At 35.3% G+C, this 21,602-nt stretch overlaps 1 protein-coding gene across 1 annotated transcript in view; it reads right to left on the bottom strand.

Moving 5' to 3' along the window:
* Nucleotides 1-1,381: 1,381 nt before the first annotated feature.
* The window catches only part of nrg3a (neuregulin 3a), a 305,838-nt gene continuing 285,617 nt past the window's right edge, over nucleotides 1,382-21,602 (bottom strand). The window contains exons 6-9 of the mRNA XM_026224577.1: nucleotides 19,570-19,696; nucleotides 11,794-11,903; nucleotides 9,209-9,388; nucleotides 1,382-4,442 (exon numbers count right to left, since the gene is read on the bottom strand). Of these exons, the coding sequence (XP_026080362.1) occupies nucleotides 3,875-4,442; nucleotides 9,209-9,388; nucleotides 11,794-11,903; nucleotides 19,570-19,696 (985 nt within the window). The 3' untranslated portion in view covers nucleotides 1,382-3,874. The remainder of the gene's footprint in view (nucleotides 4,443-9,208; nucleotides 9,389-11,793; nucleotides 11,904-19,569; nucleotides 19,697-21,602) is intronic.

The raw sequence follows: 21,602 nt of genomic DNA, 5'->3' as shown, positions 1-21,602 counted from the left end.
ACATGTACAAAGTTTCAAAAATTAAGTTGTACATTTGAAGGAGTATTTTTGTTCCAAAAAAACCTCTTCCGGTTTGTCACAAGTTTCGGAAAGTTTTTTTCGAGTATGGCTCTGTGTGACGTTAGATGGAGCGGAATTTCCTTATATGGGTCCTGAGGGCACGTCTGCCGGAAGAGCGCGCGCTCCCATATAGCGAGGCTGAGCAGCACAGACATTTCACTGATCAGAGCGATTCACTGATCAGAGCGAGAGCGTCGCGAAAAGTCACAAAAGAAGTGTGTTTTTGGTTGCCAGGGCAAGACAACCCTGCACAGATTACCAAAAAAAAAAAAAAAAACAGCATTAAGGGACCAGTGGATGGAGTTTATTTTTACAGAGCATCAACGGAGTTGTGCAAGTGTTTTTGTTTGTTCCCTGCATTTCGAAGATGCTTGTTTTACAAACAAGGCCCAGTTTGACGACGGATTTGCGTATAGTTTATTTCTTAAGGATGATGCAATCCCAAGGAAAAAGGGTCACGATCGTGTGTTGGAACCGCAGGCGGTGAGTAAAACTGCTTCAAATATCTCTGCCTCCTTGTTAGTGCGTCCCCTCCCATGCCAGAGACTCGGGTTCAAGCCCCGCTCGGAGCGAGTCGTTGCTGCTGCTGCTTTCGTTCAGTTTCAGCCTCGGGATCTGATTCTGGATCATAAATAAACGACTGAATCTGACTGTAAACCATGGTTTGTTTTGGAGGATGGGTTTTCCCTCACGGTTATGTCACAGCTTCCACATGCTCTCAACGCAAAAGCCTATTCGCGCTCGTGATTCTTTAGCTCCGCCCACACGTCACGCCTCCAGTCGGTCGTGTTTTTCCGGGAAAAATCGGTACAGACTATATTTCTCTTATGAATATAATAAAACTAAAGACTTTTTGGATTTATGAAGGATGCAGTACTACTCTATATGTACTCAAGATTAACAGGATATTGAGTGAAAACGAGCATTTCACCCCCCCCTTTAACATACATGAACTAATTCCTAGTTATTTTGTGGGGAAAGACTATTCAACCAGTATTATATATTTTAATCAACAACCACAGCATTGTTCAAAACAATGAGAAATTGCTTTTATGATGTGTACAGGTGACTAGATGATGTGGAGGTTGAACAAGTATTTTTGAGAATTTTAGTAAATTTAGCGCCTAAGAAAAACTGAAAAAAATATTAGTATGTAAATAATGCTAGAATAACACTATTTTAATCTTATGATTTCTATTATTTTGTTAAAAAAACACCAATTCTAACATCATTCAACACCGAAGATTCATCTTTATTGAAAAAAATAAAATAAAATTAAAAAAAATAACTAAATGAAAAGAAAAACTATTTCAATTGGGAAGGGCAATTATGCAGTTTCTCACATACAAGAATGAACAGAAATGTAATTTCTCGATTTTGAAATTGCACATTAAAGTACATCAAGGGGCTGTTATACAGAACCATGAAGTTTAGGTTGTGCTCGTGTTACATCTTGCACAGTTGCAGCTTGCACACTCTGTCTTGCAATATACTGTCTTCTGTGATGAATTCATCAAATCATGTACCTTAGATTCTAGAATCATCACAGCATAAATTACCATACATTGTAATAACTGTGCAAAAACACTTTAGGACTAGTGTACAAAAATATGGTCCAACTTAAATTAAACTTTCTCACATCATTTCAACTGAAAAGGAACATTTATAGAAGTAACAGATGGACATATATCTGCTGCTATGACCTGCATATGAATTAGTCTGCCGTTTTATAGATCACTTAGCAATGTGGTTTAATCTTTGTTGCATGTGTGGCATTTCTGGATATCTACTCTATGCCAATAAAATTCAAATTCACAAAATGAGCATATACAGAATTTGAAAACAGAAAAAAATTCATGAATGCTCATACTAACAAACATACCATTTGAATTTGTATTAAAAATATGTTAAAGACAGTCTACCAACAGCTCATATCAAACTGATGCCTTTTAAATGAAATCCACCTGACAACTAATAGTTGCACTGTGATATTTTCTATTTTTAAGATTTAATTTGTTCGATAAAAGAACGGTAGAGCTTTAAGATCTAAATCTATCTTGTCTTTCCCTTACAGCAATAATTTCACATTATTCTTGATGATGCTTGATTATCTTGATAGACATGCCGCTCCACTGCAATTCATTGATGAGGTCAGTGCTTTTGCCCAGGGAAGTTTTTATGAGATTATTGAGAGTCTTATCTGTCTGCCCTTACTGCTCCTCTCTGCCACAGGCTAACCTTTACATTGCTTTCTTTTACCTGAAGATGTGTCATTTCACCTTTGGCTTGAGTTATGGCTGGCATGATAGACACAACCTCTGATGGGAGGACAAATGCAGCATGTTTTAAAGAAGGTCTTAAAATCAAACTACAGGTAGCAGTCTTAAAAAAATGCTGGAGGAAAACAACAGCATGTAAAAAAAAAAAGTAAATACAATATAATGCAGCCATTGACCATTTCTCAGAAATGGGTCTATTAGGACTGATCTATAAAACTCAGCAGACCACTCTTGTTTTTTGACAGGATTTGGATTAAAATCAGCAGACGCAGGTCAATTATAATGCAGTTTCTTCTTTGTGGTGTTTTTCTATAAATCATTTAAACTATCATGGGTTGGTTCTGCAAAACAATACCATCAACATGCACAATTGTGTGAACTGGGGGTCAGAAAAAATCTAAATGAAAAAACAAACAAACAAACCAAAAACAATATTGGAAACAAAGAAACAGCTTCACCAAAGATTCATTGTTAATTTTTCTTTTCTTACCACATTTGGTTGTTAATTCACAGAAGTATTATGTCCCAATTCAAAGTAGCATACAGACTCATAGTGACTGCTGCTCCCACCCACCTTCCCAGAAAGCAGCAGATAATTTCATAAGAATGAAAAGAAAACAACACAAAAGCTGGCCAAGCCAGCGGTCTGTTATCCCGTGCAGGAATCTCCTCTGTCCATCCAGAGAGGTGCCAACGGTCTGTTTGTTCATGTTGGGTGGTGTGTAGTATGATGTGCTCTGTTCCATTAGCTTATCTTTACTCTTATCCAAACCCAAATGAAGGAGTGAATGCACCGAGGCACAGAAAACAAAATGCAGATTGCGCCACAATTGGACAGACACATCAAATTCTTCCAATCGATGTCTTGGAGGCAGTGCTTAACTATCAGTTACCTCATGCCTGGATACGATTAGTGTTTAGAAGTTAAGTCCAATTGTAATCCACGTTCCACTGTTTTCAAAGGCAGATGGAGCCATATTCCTTGGCAGGGTAGAGGACAGTGACTGGGATGGTGATAGTAAACACAGCTGCTGCAGTGGCAGGTGCAAAACACAAGATTGTGTGTCGGACAAGCTTAACTTGACTGGAAATGAGTGAAACAAGTTGAAAAACGTTTTTTTTTTTTTTTTTTTTTTTTTTTACACCAAGCATAGAGTCTTTAAGGATGTGGAGCTGATATGTTTCAAAAAAAGTCTCACTCTCATTCCCATATTCCTTTTTTTGTACTTGGTCACCAGTCTGAATTCATATATTTATATCCATTTATATATATTTATGTATATTTTTTTTTTTACAGTTAAAAACACCATGGAGATGACTGACTATTTGGTTTCTTTTTCTAAGTTTCTCCTTAAATAAATGCATATAAATAAATGATCTTTTCACATGTTTGAGACTGTCACTCTCCCAAGCTACCGCACACACCACGTCCTCAGAAGTTCAATCGTAGCTTTTAGTGGTATCCCAATTTTGGCGGAGTATTCTGAAGCCCCAAAACACATGGGACATTTGTGGTTTGTCCTGTCAAATCCTTTTCATTGGCCAGGCTTTGTGGCATCTTTGTGCATGTCTCTGGGGCTCACTAACTGAGTCTCAGTGGGCCCAAAAGAGGCCGCTCCCCCTTGTCCAGCCGCATTTGCTAAAAGGATGCACACAGTCTCTTTGGCCCCCTGAGGTACGGAGCTACTGATGTCCTCCTGTTTCCTCTGGGCATGTGCTAGTACTCTAAGCTGTTCCTGAGCCTCGTCCAGTAGTGAGGCCACTTTCTCCTGTCTACCAGCCATTCGGTTGGAGACCGTTATGTTGGACTGTTGATCAACGGCCGAAGCTTCCGCTGTGCTTTCCAGAGGACTAGAACGGCTGCTTCCAGCAGTAGGGGCAGTTTGCATACACAAGACCTCATCCTGGTAGGAGTGGACAGAGGGGATGATTGGGATAGAGCAGGGACGGTAGGGAGCAGGAGGACTTTGGCTAGAGCCGCTCGACCTGAGGCTCCTAGCACACCTGTGGTCTAAATGGCTGCTCCAAGATTTTGAGGATTGTGAGGCTTGCATATTGTAAAAGGAATCCTGTTGTAGGTCGTTACTTGGCCCAGAGAGGTTCCTGTAAAGAAAGAGGAAAAGATGACAGACTGTAATATAGGGGGATTAAAGAATACACAGGGATATATTGACAATGATTAGAGTGCCAAGAAAGAGGTTTGTCGAATCTCAAATATGATTGACACATATTCTGAAAGCAGAATAAATTTGTAATTTCAACAAACAGATTTGTGAAAATAATGACTGGTTCAAAGAGGTTTCCAAATACTCTGTTGCTCCTGTTGATAGCAAAGTCCTTTTTTCAAGGAAAGACAGTTCTCTAAGCAGCCATATTGGCTACTCTTCCAGGCAGCTATTTTGGGCATCCGAGACCAACTATGCCTATCTGCCTGAATGTGGAAATACTGAACTATCAAAAACTTAAATGGTAAATCCTCATTTAAATATTTCCAACCCAGCAACAAAATCTGACGGGAACTGAACCATGGATTTGGTTTCTCACACTCAAATAGCATCAACAAGTTGATTCAGCCATTGCACATGTGCAGTCCCAAGTACATGTCTCAGGAGTCAGGACATTACCTGTTTCTGTGGGAACCAAAGCCTCAGGTGGCAGATAGAATGGTGTGATGTCTTTTACCAATTGCTGGTTATCTATTTCATTTATAAAGCGGGACTTGTTCTACCATATTGTGCATTGCATTTTCTCCCACATATATTAATTTGAGTGAATTGTCTTGGTAGCACAGTGTTACTATTAGTCAGTCAACAAATAGTCCTGCCCCAAACTTCTGTCATTGGTTGAATCAGTGTTGAGGGTATTGGGCAGGTTGTGATGCTCAATCAAACAGATCAGCATTTTTTTTTTGCTGTACAGAGTCTGTTGCATACACTTTTTGTCAAACTATTGCTTACTTGTGGATCTCTGCTAGGATACAAGAATGCATTTTAATATATAAAAACATGAATTTGACCATGTCAGCACAGCAGACACTGTCTTATAATATCTTACATAATAGATGATAACATTATATTGCATCCTTAAAGATGTGTATGAAAACAAAGCAAGCAGTTTGGTACATGTTGAGGCTATTAAATGTTGAGGAAATAAAACAATTACTACATACTCAGGTATCTCATGTTATTAGCTATTCAATGTTTATTTAACCTGGATTGTAGCCCAGTGTCTTCTCAGGGTCATAATCAATTAGTTCAGCTGGGCATTAGCTGGCTTCCAGATTCAGAATTTGGAGTTCCCATGGCAGTCATTGTTAAGTTAATCTTCTGACGATTTGCATGCAGAATTCTTTTAAAATGGATGAAAGTAGTTCCATCCAACCAGACCTTTGGTAAACTAATCTCTCAATTTAGCAGCAATCGTTATTGTTCCCCTGTTTCATTATCTTTGTGTAATAATTCATAATCCCTGACAAAGAATAGCTTTTCTCATAGCATCAATATTTAACCACACACTGCTTTTTTTTCTGATAATGACCGAGTCACAGTTAAGCCTCAATCAAGGGGAGGCAAATTGTCTGATTCTATTTTCTATAAAACAGATGATATGACAGCAATGTCAAGCATTTCAGCAGGCCATGGATCATCATTCCTGGAATATCAAGACTTGGAAACAGTTAAGGATGCATGGATTTTGCCTAAATTTGCATGATTTGCTTAAGATTGGAGATCATGATTCAATATAATGTAATCCTCAATGTCAACATAAAAAATAGATTTTTTTTGAAGGCAGCTAGAAAGTCTTGTGATTTTAATGAAACTCTTGCTGAGCACATTCCTCCAATGACCCTCTCTCTACCTCTCCTCCAGCTGCACAAATCTAGACCTTTGACTATATGATGAAAAGTCTGGTCTGCAGCTTATTCTTCTACAAAGAGAGGAAGAGACTGTCATTTAGGGGTGGGTTCCTGTCAAAAAACAACAAGCCATACTGAAAAGTGGGCAAGAGGGTGGAATAATTAATGACAGGATTTTCATTTTTGGATGAACTATCCCTTTAACAACAGTCACCCAATCAGAACAAAGACTAGTCGGATTGAAAGAGACACTGTGGTCTTATATAAATGTGTTGCTCTCTATATCTCAAAAAGACTGAGATAATATCCTTCTATTTTAATTGTTACAGTGTAAACAAGCAGGAAACATAACTTTTGGAGGCTATACATCCGATGGAAATTATTCTGCTGTGCCACTGTCTGCAAATTATGATTTATAACCTTATTTCCTGCAATGCTGTTAGTCCTCATCATATCATGTAACAATTTCAGATAACTGAATGAAATGCATTAGGTTGAAAGGAAAAAAGCTTGAAGGGTGTCATTGTAGTGGAATATATTCGGGGCATATTTTTAAGTCCTGTATAATGAGGAGCCCGCACCTTTAAAAGCCTCATACTGAAAACACTTTAATGAGCAAATACTGCTGTAAGAGAGAAATTCAGCTGATGAGGTCAGGCTTTAGAAACTGCCTTTGACCAAAGAAAATTGGCTACTGGAAAAATAGCCTTGTTTAAATGATCAGATAGGAGGTACGCCAGAAACTGGGAATTTACTGTAAGTCCTCTGGAGAGTTTTATACATTACAGCAGGACTTAATACGAGTAAGCAATTATAAATGTTGTCTATATACTTACTCAAGCACTCAGATGACCCAGAGGGGGTTGACAGGTACCTTTCTACCTAAAAATACCTGGAACAATAACACTGTGCAAAATCTGTTCCCTGCTTAAGCCATTTTAGTGAGTTAACAGCATGCTTTCTGGGACGGAAGGAATGAGACGGCCAAGATTTTTTTTTTTTCTGCTGTCATATGCAAAACAGTTCTATCTCTGTCTCTCCCTCCCTCTTTTTTCTGTCACTCCTCTCCTGTCTCGCTCCCACTCTCTGCTTCTCTTTCCTGTCCCGTTTCCCAGCCTGTCTCTATGGAAACAGAGCTGTCTTGCAGAGGAATATTCTTATGCAAGCTGGGAGGCTGGAAATAGGTCAGTGCTGAGACCCTGTTGGAGATTTTAAGGTGAGGTGGAGTCTTCCACTCTACAAAGCCATCCTGTAGAGCAAATGAGGACTAACTGGGCCAGGATAGCCTATAGTGTGTGAGAGTTGATTACTGGCCCATTCTAGCAAACTCATCCAGGACTGCCCATTCTATTGATATATCACTGGCTGTTTAATTGGTTATGACAGTGTGGTTTTTATTAGCTGTGCTGCTCCTGGAAAAGGCAGCACTCCCCAGTGCCCTCCTGTCTCAGTGAGTCATGCCTGCATACAGAACTTCAATAATACAGTTCAGAAAAGCTTGCTTGTTGCTCTTGCAGCCAGCATAGAAACAAAGGCATATGCTCGCCACTAAAAACTTGGGAGCAATTATAAAACAAACTTTATGGCAAAACTTGGGAGCAATTATAAAACTAGCTTTATGGCACATACACAAAACTATTAAATATATACTCCTGGTAAATGTATTTTATCACGCATTAAAAAGCCAGCCTTGCCAGTGACATACTACCAATCCTGGAACCTCTCTTCGGAACCATGAGACGGGGCCCTGTCCACAAGTGGTGACATCATGCAGTAAAGTTTGCACTGGATGTTGAATTATAAATAATAATAATAATAATAATCAGCCTATTAAAATCAATCATTTCTAAATTATACCCTTCCCCCCAAACAAATAAATTAATGAATAAAATATATATCTTTAAGAATTAGTTGTTTATGAATCAGTCTATTCACTACAAAGAACCAGCTCATGTAAGTCATTTGTTTAGAATTTTGACTAAAACCTATTGACTTAAAAAAACTAACAGTTCATAAGAATCAATAGTTTATGTATCAGACTAAAAAACTATTAATTAAAAATAACCAGGCTAATAGAATCAATTGTTTCTAAAAAAAAAAAAAACACTTAAATCAATCATTATTTATATTTACTCACATGTCAATCAAATCAGCTCAAATTAATCAGTTGTTTAAGAATCAGTCTAAAAACTATTCACTACAAAGAACCAGCTCAACAGTCAATTTTTTATCAATCAGTCTAACAAACGATTCTCTAAAAACTTAAACTTAAATACTTACACTTAATTAGCCATTTGTTTCTACATTTGTATACACTGGTTGAACTGCATGTTTATTTTTCCAGCTCAATAGAAAATAGATTTCATGTCATTATATTTGTGATACATTATATCTAAATTGATCACACTGAACACAGACTGCATTCAAATTTCAGATTTGAAATATCAATATTCTTTTACTGTGCCACTGAAGATTTGGCGGTGGTGGTATAGATTTAGCAGCGGGGGAGCACTGCTTCTGAAAAGTGGTGCATTAAAACACTAATACACAGAAAACAAGCAAACAATTAAATAAATCTTTTTATATTGAACCTGGAGAAAACTTGTCTCAAATTCAGATCTGAGAAGCATTAGCAGAAACAGAAAAAAATTACAAAGAGTAAGTGTAAGACCAGCCTCTGCCTTTGGGGTTGTGTGGCAGAAGTGGTTGTTTAAAACTGAAGATTGGCTCATAAATCAGAAGACAGAGAGAGCAGACAGAGGGGTCCTGATAGAGTCAGACCGTGTCACCGACCAGAACTGACTCACATGGACACCACCCTAAAACAACAACAACAACAACAACAAAACTCTTTGCATGCAATTTTCATTGCATTAATGAATCCCATCCCTCAGACAATCGCAGACTAGAGTTTAATCCATGGGTTTAATCCATTGGGTAGGACTATACGCAAGCATAAAAATAATTAGCTTCAAGATCATTGACCTGTAGCAAATGAATGTTGCTAACAAACCTTCTTACTGACTCCCTCTCTGAGCTGTCTACTTCCTGGAGATGTTGGTAGGCAGGACCAGAATCTCTCGTTCCACCAATGGCATTGAGACATCCTCTGTTTATGGGTGGTGTTCTGTGAGATGCAGGCCGAAAAGCAGAACGACTCCTCTGATCTGGACTATGAGAGAGGGAACCACTCCTGTAAAATAAAATACACAACATACCATTGATTTGTGTTTCTGTGTTATTGCTAGGGTCATTTTGATCCCCAAGGAGAAACGGTACAAATTTGACCAGTGCAAGTTTACTGAGGGATGAATAAAAATAAACTGCGGGGATTTGATTCTGACAGAATTGGAAGCATCAGAATACAAATGAACAACAACAACAACAACAATAATAATAATAATAATAATACTATTATTGTTTTTGTACATTACCGGGGACTAAAAAAAAAAAACGCCAAATCAAAAAGAAAGTTTTATGTATGAAAGTAAATAATATTGAATACAGATATGGTCTGTTGGTGTTTTATTTTATTTTATTTCTTTTATAAAGAAATCATAAAATAGCACACAAGACTCCGAGCAAAGCAAAGCTGTTAATACTCTGATTTCTGTCCCACTCCATGGCATTCTTATGTTAAAAATGCTTTACATTTTACAAGTTTACACTCTCGCTTTCTCTCTGTCTCCATCTGGTGTGCTGAATGTTTTACAAATCAGAACATGTTTTCATAAAGATCACTGAGAAAGACACTGGGAATAAACAACACTCTGGAATATAGGCTTTAGTCTACACACCTGTAGACTTCATTAAAACAACAACAGCAGCAAAAATGATTTATTAGATACGTTTGTTTCATCATTAAAATAGGGAGCACATTACCAAAGAGTCACCTTGTTCCAAACGAGATATTTATGTGATACTGCTAGGCAAACTACGGGAAGATGTTTTACATACGTTTCCAGTGAATGGGGCCACATTAACATCGAGATTAATTGAACTATCAGACCGATGGCAGAAAGGAGCACACATTTGACTATTTGGTAAAAATACCCCGAAGAAGAATTCATGCTCGATTTTAGATGAGACTCCAGCAGAGCGATAATTCACTGCATATTTAAATCCTTCCTTACCCTGAGTCAAGAGCAATCAGTTAGATTGTGATGAGCATTTGAAGACATGAGCATTTGGGAAGGGGTGGGACAGGGGGCAAAAGGCTGTTTGCCAACAAATTACATGTCATCAGAAAAAAAAAAACATATATATGATTTCAAGAGTGAACTGAGCCACAAACAGAGAGCGAGAGGAAACAGGGCTTAACATTAGGAAAGTATGAGGATTAAACAAGGCTGAAAGGATTTGTGTCTTTGCTATCACATACCATCCCCAGCCCTCCATACCCCCCCCCCCCCCAAACCACAACTCTTATCCCCACACGGACAAGCCATCATTTAATACAACAGATCATTCATGTCAGAAAACGATCAAATATCTTTCAGTGAACCCTTCTTTGCCTAAAATACATTTTTGACCAATCCTACTTTAGGTTGCCATTCAATATTTCAGACATGCCTTTCTGGTTTTAGATGACAAAATACGTTAAAAATTATGTGGATTACAATATGTTTTGTCGCCCATTCCCATCAGAGCACTTTCTTTGCTTCAAGGTAAATTAACATCTTTTCTTTCATGTATTGATTCATGTTATTGTAGTTGCAATAGTAACTGAAGAGTTTGTGAATGTGTTTTGTTAATGATATCAGTTATAAATGCATTGAATGCAAGAAACATTGTTGTCTCTAGTTTATAAGCGTGTTATTGCGCAATAGTTTATTTAATAATAATAATAATAATAATAATAATAATAATAATAATAATAATAATAAGCATATAATATAAATCACTTTGCAACGTTACAGTTCAGTCCAGCCATTGTAACAATAATATCCAATTAACCATTAAACAAGTGTTTACATAAATCTTTAGTAAAGGTTTTTGGGGCTTGGCAAGTCAGTGCAGTGTAGAGTTCTTTTTTTTTATTTAAATTTTTTTTTTTTACTTTAATTCAGCAAAGACACATTAAATTGATCTGACTATTTTCAACGTTAAAAAAAAAAAAAAAAAAAAAAAAAAAAATTGTTCCTTAATCACCAAATCAGCATATTAGAATGATTTCTGAAGGATCTTGTGGCACTGAAGACTGGAGTAATAGCTGCTGAAAATTCTTTCTAAACTGTAACAATTTTCACAATATTACTGTTTTTACTGTTTCTTTGGTCAAATATATGCAGCCTTAGCAAGCAAAAATAAAACATGAAGCTGCCATAATTTATTGCACCGGATAACTGATTAAATACGCTCTACCAATCATGTTGCTGCTATTACAGAAGTGCATATTAATATATTGCCAGTTAGAATTATTATAATTTTCTTACTATTCAGTAATTGTATCATGGTCACTGGGTGCACTGTAATGGATGGAAATGTATTTTTTTCTTCAATGTGGATTTCATACTGTATAATCACAATAATCATTGTCAACAATTCTTTGAATGCCATTAAATTAGCATGAAAAAATAGTTACGAGATAATTCATACCTAGGGTGCTTCCCTGTCAGTGTGCCTTGTGGACTGGTAGATGCAGCAGTGCTTTGAACAAAACCAGACTCTCGAACATGCGGTGGCGAGGAACATGTGGGTTTATAATACTGCAAAAGACACAACAAAGACAAATGTTAAACATTCCACATGTTCATCAATGGGCAATGCACTGTCCTCTAAAATCTTTATTAATACATCTTCAGTCCCAGTTTGTATCAAGCATGCAAGAAGAGCTTAGGCTTCTGCTTGACTCTTCGCCTTGATTCAGAGGCAGTGGTCAGTGTTCCAATGATGTTCAGATAATCCAACAGACCTGTATAAAACCTGCAGACAAATCCAATTTAAATTTCACACATTCAAAGACTTCCTCTTTTTTTTTTTTTTTGCTTCAGGCAAAATGCACACAATGGTCTAAATGTCAGAGAGATACTTAATCTCCTCCACTATCCCACCTTCACTCCACAGTGTCGAGTGGAAGAGAATAGAGAGAGGGAATATACAGGAGGAGGAGAACTGATGGCTGATGGGGGATCAGAGAAGGGCACAAGAGTCACTCTAATTGGATAATATAGCACTTTCAGGACTATGTAAATCCAAGCAATGTCCCAGTAGCTTCCTCTAATGGAACTCGTGTGGGAACAATATGTGCAGTGCAGAAGAGAACATACTGTTTTTTTCCCTTTTACTTTGCTAATTTACATTTTGCAGATTGTTTTTTTTTTCTTTTTCAAAGCAACTTACATTGCATTCAAAGTATACATTTCAACAGTGTGTGGATTCTTTAGGAATGCCACGACTTTTGCATTGCAAACTTTACTGTGACTACTTAAAAACACGCAGTGTATGTGCATAATTTAGTAACTCATTATGTTCTGTTCTGCAAATTATAGCTGGGAGCATTTTTAAAGTATGATTTGAATGCATCATGTTACATCCCAGCCTACAGGAATTTATTCATTTGTGATATAACAGCAGCTTGGAGGAAACCTCTTGTGTCTGTGAAATATTGACACTGCCTCGACAAAGAAATGACATTTCCAGTAAGCTTGATTTTTTCAAACCTGGGCTAAAGTAAGATGACAATATATGAAACGTAACCCACGTGCAACACCGTGGGCAATTTTAAAATGTTTTATCTAATGTATTAAAATTCAAGTGAGTCATGTTTAAAATCACTTACATAAACCTTAATCTCTTTTTTTCTCTTTTCTCAAAACTTGGTTCATGATACTTTAGGCTTTTATATATGGATTTGACATATATAGGATTTTACCAGCTATGCTGTTATGTTTTGCTTGATTCAAAATATGAATTGCATAGATTAATGTTTTAGCAACTTGTAATGACAGTAAATGTGCTACTGAAAATATCAGGTAAGTGGGAAGGAGATATATGATTTATACAGAAGAAGAGGAGCAAGAGAAAGAGTAGCATTAAAACTGCGAGAGTATGGCGTTATTTTTGTGCCACAATCCTGAGCGAGTAATTGTACGTTTTGAGCACAGAGAACTATATTTTGCAAGCACATTACATTATATTTTGAACAGAAATTAACAATCGCAAAAAAAAAAAAAAAAAAAAAAAAAGAATTCACTTGTCTGACACCACCACTCGCTGTTAATTAGAATAATATTTGAAACAGATGTGGCTGGACACATAATTTGTGCTGTTGTGACTTGCAAGTGACCCCTTGAAATTATTTCTAGGTTATAGTATTGTGTGAGTATTGTCCCACTGTAAATACAGTGCAAATAGTTCTGTCTCCTTGGATAAAAGTGAAGTGGAAATCAAAATCAATAATAGACTGTACAGTTCAATGATAATATGTCTGTAACACTTTTAAGTCTAAAGGCACTAGGTATGTGTGTGTGACATTAATAATTAATTGTGAAAATTAATATAGTTAAATGTATGAAACAAATGAGTAATATTAGTTTTATTACATACTAAATTGAATGATGTTTCTCTTCTTAGTATTCTTTGTTGGGCTTGAGAAAGCCAACATATATTGAAACAGTATTATTATTATTCATTATGAGAGTAATTGACACCGACTAGAACTTTAATGTTTCACCAAATTCAGCTCAGATCTTCAGACTCGTCCGACTTGCGTTCCTGTATAACTGGTCAGACTTCCCAAAAAAACCCTTGTGACTTTTGTTGTCTGAGCAATGAAGGCCGTAACACTTATTGTCCACTAGAGGGGGCGACAAGATTTCTGTTTACAATAGTTAAATTGACAAATATATACATTAATTTCATGTGTACTGCCATGAATATGCCATATCTGTGTACAAGAATAAACTTCACAGCTGAACAACTACTTAAAACTTCCCAATCTGGCTTTTTCAACCTACCTCCAAATTTATTTTAAGATATAGTTTATTCACACTGGTTTATGCATTTAATGTTTGTCCATCTGGAACTTTTATTTTTCATGAGCTGTATATTTTAAGATGTACTAGGTGTTGATAAAATCACATGCAAAGAATGTAAAGAGCTTTGACATTGACATTCAAAAATTCGTTATTGCATTCTAAATAGGAAATGAAATGATCAAAACCTACGCGGACCAGACAGGCTTTGGTTCTACTAGTGATTTGATTGGAGACCAAGAGCCAATCACAATTGACCTTTAATTTTCCGATTGGTTGATTCTGTGGCACACTTGTAACGCTGTTGTAAGTTGAGCGAGCGTTTGTCAAGAGTTGAGTGCGCACAGAATTAAGAGGTTGAGAGAGAGAGAGGGGGACGTGACAGGAGCACAGAGAATAAGTTTGTGAGAGAGCATCTGAGTAAACTGTGTGAAAGGATTTGTTACTGCACGTTAATATGGATAATAGCAAACAAACAATCGTTTTTTCTTTGCTCAAGCAAATATTTTTTTTTTTGAGATTGTTAATTTCTGTTCAAAATATAATGTAATATGCTTGCAAAATATAGTTCTCTGTGCTCAAAACTTACAATTACTGGCTCAGGATTGTGGCACAAAAATAACACCATACGAGAGGAAGTATGGTTAAGACATTCTGACAAATAACAGCTATATCTGAATTCAGAGTGAAAATAAAGGCCAAATAATAAAAAGCTATATAATATAGTTTGCTAAAATGGTAATTTTATATTTTCTAGTACATGGTGTGCAGTATGTATTTAACACTTTGTTTTTACTCAAACCCAAACATATTCTTCCATTAGTATGATGGCTATATTGCTTCACAAAAGCAAAGTTATGACTCAGAGCACTACAAAAGTCTTGAAAATCATTTCCCGCAACAGGTTTGAAAAAGCTGTCTGATTCATTCAAAGATAGAAATGGTAATTTCTGAATTTAAGGTCAACTCTTCATCACATAGGTAACTAGTATAAGAAAAGCTTGAAGCCTATCATTACTGAAGCAGTCAATTTTTTTCCCTTAGAGATGCACTTTGACCACAGTCAAAAGAACCTGTTCAGGCAATCAAAAATGATTTCATTGGAAATCTTTTGAAAGCACGTCTTTCTGATCTTTGAAGATGCATTTTCTTTCTTTTTCTAAGCATAGCCAACTACATTTCCAGAAAATACTTTTAAGTAAACAGGCTTGAATAGACTTCTTAGCTGTTAATCTGGCAAATTCAGCCAAAACATACTAATGTTTAGAGAAATAAAATACTACAAATTTGATATATGTTCCAAATTCCCATTTTTAAAACCTGAGTAAGACTAATGTGCAGGTAACAAGCAGGTTCTATTGTTTTATGAAACACGTAATTCACAAATAAAAGTGCTCACAATCTTGGACTGTATAAGCAGCAAACTGCTTAGAATTTTTGGAAAAGAAGGTTATCAAACTGATATAGAAATTTTGTCAATGCATCTGAGAAGGAATATGCAGTGGGCAGAACATTTGATGTTTACTCATCCCAAAAGGTAATGAGCATATTGGAGAAAAAGAGCTGAAAATTGAGACTTACATATATATTTATATATAAAAAGTAATCTACAAAAGATTATTTCAAAATAGCACTGCAGAGACCACCTCAAACATCACAATGGTACATACAAAAGTGTGACTTTATTATACAGCTAACAGGGGCAAATATATGGGATGAATGGTCAATAATGAGCTGTTACCACCAAATGTCTGTGTACGAAGGCTTTTGATGGACCTGCTTTGAACAGAGATAAATAAGGCTTAAAAAATGCTGGTTAGGAGGGGATTTTAGTGTAATGTATTTTTTTATTTAACCATATTGACATATAAGACCACCACCTACTGTAGCTTGTGTGTGTGTGATCTGCATGATCTGTCCAAAGGTACTTTAGATGGTAATTGTTTTAAATGTCATTCAAGTTAAGAGTTTCTGCGGTAAATGTGTAATAAGCTTTGAATTGTTCTTCTTGCTCAGCCTCATTTCAGCTGCAAGTCAACAAATATTTCACACCTATAATAATCAAAATCTTTGTGGTATGCAGGGGCAAAGCAAACAACAAAAATTTACCTGGAACAGAATCCTAAAATATAATTCTAGACAAGACAAGATGTGTGTTACCTGTGTATTAACAAATGTTTGTTTATATGCCCATGGGCTGAACTTTCAGCAAATTATGCACTAGAAAGAGTAATAAGCTTATGATATTATATATATATATATATATATATATATATATATATATATATATATATACACACACACATATATATATATATATGAGAGAGAGAGAGAGAGAGAGAGAGAGAGAGAGAGAGAGAGAGAGAGAGAGAGAGAGAGAGAGAGAAAAGTTAGGACTGAATTTGAGATGGATTGGAAATCTACTGAGCATCACAGATATTACTTAACAGAGGTATCTCTATGTAAAACTCAGGTTAGGGTTAAGGGTTAGTTCACCAAAAAATTAAAATTAGCCCATAAATTACTCACCCTCAAGTCATCTTAGGTGTATATGACTTTCTTCTTTAAGAAGAATCCAGTCAGAGTTATATAAAAAATATACTTTGATCTTTCAAAGCTATTTACTGACACTTAATGGCATTTAATGACAGTCCAAAAGAAGTTAAATAAAAAGTGCCCATCGGACTGATGGACGCCTTGGGGGCGAGTAATTGATAGGCTAATTTTCATTTTCGGGTGAACTTACCCTTTAATTCAATGTAGTTCTTATGATTACTGAAAGAAAAAGCTGTTGTCATGGAAAAAAGAACTAATATCATGTGTCAAAAGTTGGTCTTTCCTTGTCACTGGACTAGTTTTGATTGCTTTGGCTGGCATTTGCGTGTCTTCTGACAGTGGGCAATCACTGTAGAGATTAAACATCTCACTGGGTTTGAGTGACATTTAAATTACCACTGTGTTTGCAATGCAAATAGCCTGTATCGGCTTATCTGTGATGGATCTGCAAGTTGGAGTGATTGAGAAAGTGATGAATATTAACCAGATCCCCAACGGGATGCAAGGAAGGTAACACACTCTCAAGAGCACTGGACTAGCACGCAGTTTCTGAGCTGGAAAGACAGAGAATGATGCAGTAATCACAAACCCTCAATGATGGACTAGTGTGACTACCATTATTAGTGTGTCTGTCCTCAGAGACTTGCACACCCTGAATGGCTGTGACAGAGCCTCATTACAATGAGCTGAACGATGTAAAGCTGTTCTTGCTTCTAATTGCTGGTGAGGAAAGAAACAGGAAATGTGATGGGATCTGTCTCAGAATCCCTTTTAACGTGAATTTTCAGCGATCACATCATGATCAGATAGCATTTTTCTACATTTATGAATCCATGAGTTTTGTTGCTTGTAGTCCAGTGGCTGTCTACGTTTTTGACAATATTCAAATTCTCATAATCGAAGGGCGTCACATCTAAGCTGATATGTCCCTTAAAATAAATCTATAAAATATAAAATAAAAATAAAACTGAAAAAAAAAAAAATGTCTGTTTAATTTTGTACATCACATTTTCATTATTTGTATTTTCTTTCAGCATTTTTATTTGAGATCTTATTAATATCACTAAAATAACCAAATCAATAAATTAAATTAAAAACTAAATTTTTTTTGGAGCCATCTGTATGCTAGCAAGAATTTTAAATAAATAGATAAATTCATAAAGTCTCTCTTTTTGTGAAAGTGTAACAAAAATACTTATGACATCATACAACCCACATTTATGGTTTATCAAATTTTGTTCTGAATGTGAATGTTCTTCACACTTATAGTGCCTACCAATAGAATATAGCAAATCATGGCTTAGAGTTTCATGAACAATTTGGTCTGGCCACTGAATCAATTTAATATAATATAATATAATATAATATAATATAATATAATATAATATAATATAATATAATATAATATAATATAATATAATATAATATAATATGTAGAATGTTACTTATACTTATGAACTTATAATTAAATTAGTTCTGTCAAACGATTAATCGAGTTTAATCAAATCCAAATTAAAGTTTTTGTTTACATAATATATGTTTGTGTACTGTGTATATTTATTATGTATTTAAATACACATACAGGAAATATTTCAAAAATATTTACATGTATTTACATGTATATATTCATATTCATATTATTTAAATTATAAATATATTTAAAATATAAACAACTTATTTTTCTTATACATGCATGTGTGTGTATTTATATATACATACAGTAATAAATATACATAGCACACACGCATATATTATGTAAACAAAAATGTTAATTTCGATTAGATTAATCACAATTAATTACTAAATTACATTTCCATACAGGTTATTGACTAAGCTAGCCAACAGATTGGCTATCAATAAGCTAAGCTATCATGCTGAACTGTTTTCTCTTGCAAAACATAAGCTAACTAATAATAATAATAATAATAATAATAATAATAATAATGAATGAGTGTATAATTACATAAATATATAGTATAGGATATATGTAACCATAAAAAATAATAATAATAATAATAAATGGCCATAATAACAGTTAAGATGGTGCACATCATAAAGTGATTTTTTATTATTTGTAATTAGGTTCTGAATAAATTATCTATTAAACTTTCTCTCAGGCAATGGAGTCTCTTTGGTCTTATTTGTTTGCCAATTGTTCATGACAAAAGCTGTAACAAAGAAATGTCTTTTGGGAATTTTCTTTAAAGGATTAGTTCGCCCAAAAATAAAAAGTCTATGATTAATTACTCACCCTCATGTCGTTCCAAACCTGTAAGACCTTTGTTCATCTTCGGATATTTTTTATAAAATCTGACAGCTCTCTCACCTTTCATAGACAGTAATGCAACTGCAATGTTCCCAGGTCCAGAAATGTAGCAAGGACATTATGACTGTTTTACGAAGCTACGAGAATACTCATGGAGAAGGACTGTTGAATAAATGATCTTATTATTGTTTTCTTTGCACACAAAAAAGTATTATTGTAGCTCTGTAAAATCATGTTTGAACCATTGATGTTACATGGACTATTTTACAGATGTCCTTGCTACATTTCTGGACCTGGGACCATTTCAGTTGCATTGCTGTCTATGAAGGGTCAGATAGCTCTTAGACTTGAGTATCTTAATTTGTGTTCCGAAGATGAACGAAGGTATTACGGATCTGGAACCAACGACTTTATGTTTTAATAGGCAAAGAGTCATCACAGAAAATGTAATTTTCCAAAAAATAAACCAAAACAGAGCAGCGTAGCAAAATAAATATGCAATCCACTTCAAGAATATACTATGCGGATACAAAATATACATTAATGCGAGGAATAAAAGGGGCCAGAGGTGCTTACTTTCTGGAGCTGCAGGCCTTGCTGAGGCCTAAGGCTGGGTTTAGGGGGCAAGCTGAAAGAGTTGAGGTTGTAGTTTTTCAGGCTACGGCTCTCTTTCAAGTGCGCCTGGAGCTTTTCCCTCCTTCTCCTGTATGGGGCAGCATCATTAGTTAAGGATACAAAATACCATGGGCTAAACACACAAGCAGACAGACTCATTCACATGCAAACACCACCCATCATCTGTAAGAATATGTTCTGACAGTTAAGACAGCCCATAGTTATTTTCCTTGGAGATAAAATAATTACTGGTGCACTTAAATGTCACTACATCATTGTTTGATTTTTCTTCTGTCAGTTCACTCACTCATTGTATCATGTGTTATATTTAAATCGCTGGGCTGTTCCACACACACCCCTTTCTTGATTTAGGAGCTCTCACTTGCAGTCGGTTGCTCTTACTGATGATTATCTCAACTCATGGGTGAAATATGGACATACTGTCAGATCCATCACAATTTCAGGGTAATGTGACTATTATTACCCCTTTCCTACTCATGCCTACAAAATGCAACCTTTTAAAGCATTATAGACACTCTCCCCAGGCTATTACAAAGAAAGGATTTTTAATTATACTGCTTCCTAAGATAATGTACTTAAATTTGGCCAAATTATAAGGCAGCAACACATGCTTCCATTGCAGCAGTGGTTGTCCACAATAGTATCTGAAGGTCTCCTAGCCCTAGTTTTGTATTCTGTTTATAAAAGAAACTAATTATAATTAAAACTGAAATGATAAAACACGGTTTTCCAGAAATTTTAGAAGTTCTTCAGGGTTCCCAATCATTTCAAGCAATTTGTTTATATTTAAAGCTGCATTCTGCAAGTTTGTCTCTTTTTCGCCAAATCTCTGTTTGAAAACCTGTAATTGCAGTTACTTGCTGTTGTAAACCGGCATGGGTGAATCTAATGTTTTGAGGTGAATGTGTGGCTATCAGTCACTGCACTGGTGTGGATCCTGTACTTAGGTATCTAATGCACTTTGAGAATTCAAAATTAAGAGCCCCAACCCATGTTCTTAACTATGGAAACTTTAAATGGGACTCAACCCTCTTTTTATTTGAAAATACTGTCTCAGTCTAAATTACATTTGCACTGGTGTTTTAGGGAGCCAAACTAATAAGAATATAACAAATTAGATAATCTAATCTAATATAATATAATATAATATAATATAATATAATATAATATAATATAATATAATATAATATAATATAATATAATATAATATAATATAATATAATATAATATAATAATTGGAACACGCTGCAAAAACAGATTTGATGAAGGGATTAAGCCATATATTGTGCTTTCGGTTTTAATTTGTTTGACAGATACTGTACCAAAGCATAATGGCTAAAAAAAAAAAAAAACATTTTTGCCTGGAATCTATCGTTTCCCATCGTCATGTGACCACAGTAATATCGAGTATTGCTATCGTGATATCACAATATTGATAATATCATTACATGCCTAGTGTTTTAGCATGTAGATATCAATATCTGTAAAGTAGTCTCCTATTGTCATGCCATTCAAATTTCATATTAAGAAATTATTTATCCCCAAAAACGTATTATTCTTCCTTCGAATTAGATCTCTTTAAAATAAAAGTCTTGTTTAATACCAGGTCTGTAATCAGATTTAAAACTGGAATGTAATTTAATTTACAGTCACGTGTTTCATAAACACATAATCCATTTTGGTTACGTGCTTGCTAAAATATTGATTAAATATTTTGGATAATTGTTTACCAAAAAAATTTAGTTTTTTTTACCTGCTAAAATATTTTTCAGCAGTAAAATGACTAGAAATTACACTTCTAAAATTAGATGTCCTTTTCAAATGGGGACTGAAAAAATGTTTCTAAGTACACAAATGAAATTTAAGTATGATTAAAATAAGTAGGCAGTGTGTCAGCTCAATAGAACAAGTTATTGTGTCCTTTAACAAATGCATTTTTAAATACAATGAACAGTTCTGAGGAGCCTTAAAGG

Source organism: Carassius auratus, chromosome 38 (assembly GCF_003368295.1).
Source record: "Carassius auratus strain Wakin chromosome 38, ASM336829v1, whole genome shotgun sequence".
Classification (NCBI taxonomy): Eukaryota; Metazoa; Chordata; class Actinopteri; order Cypriniformes; family Cyprinidae; genus Carassius; species Carassius auratus.
Note: the sequence above shows the minus strand (reverse complement) of the source record. Positions and strands in the feature narration are given on the sequence as shown.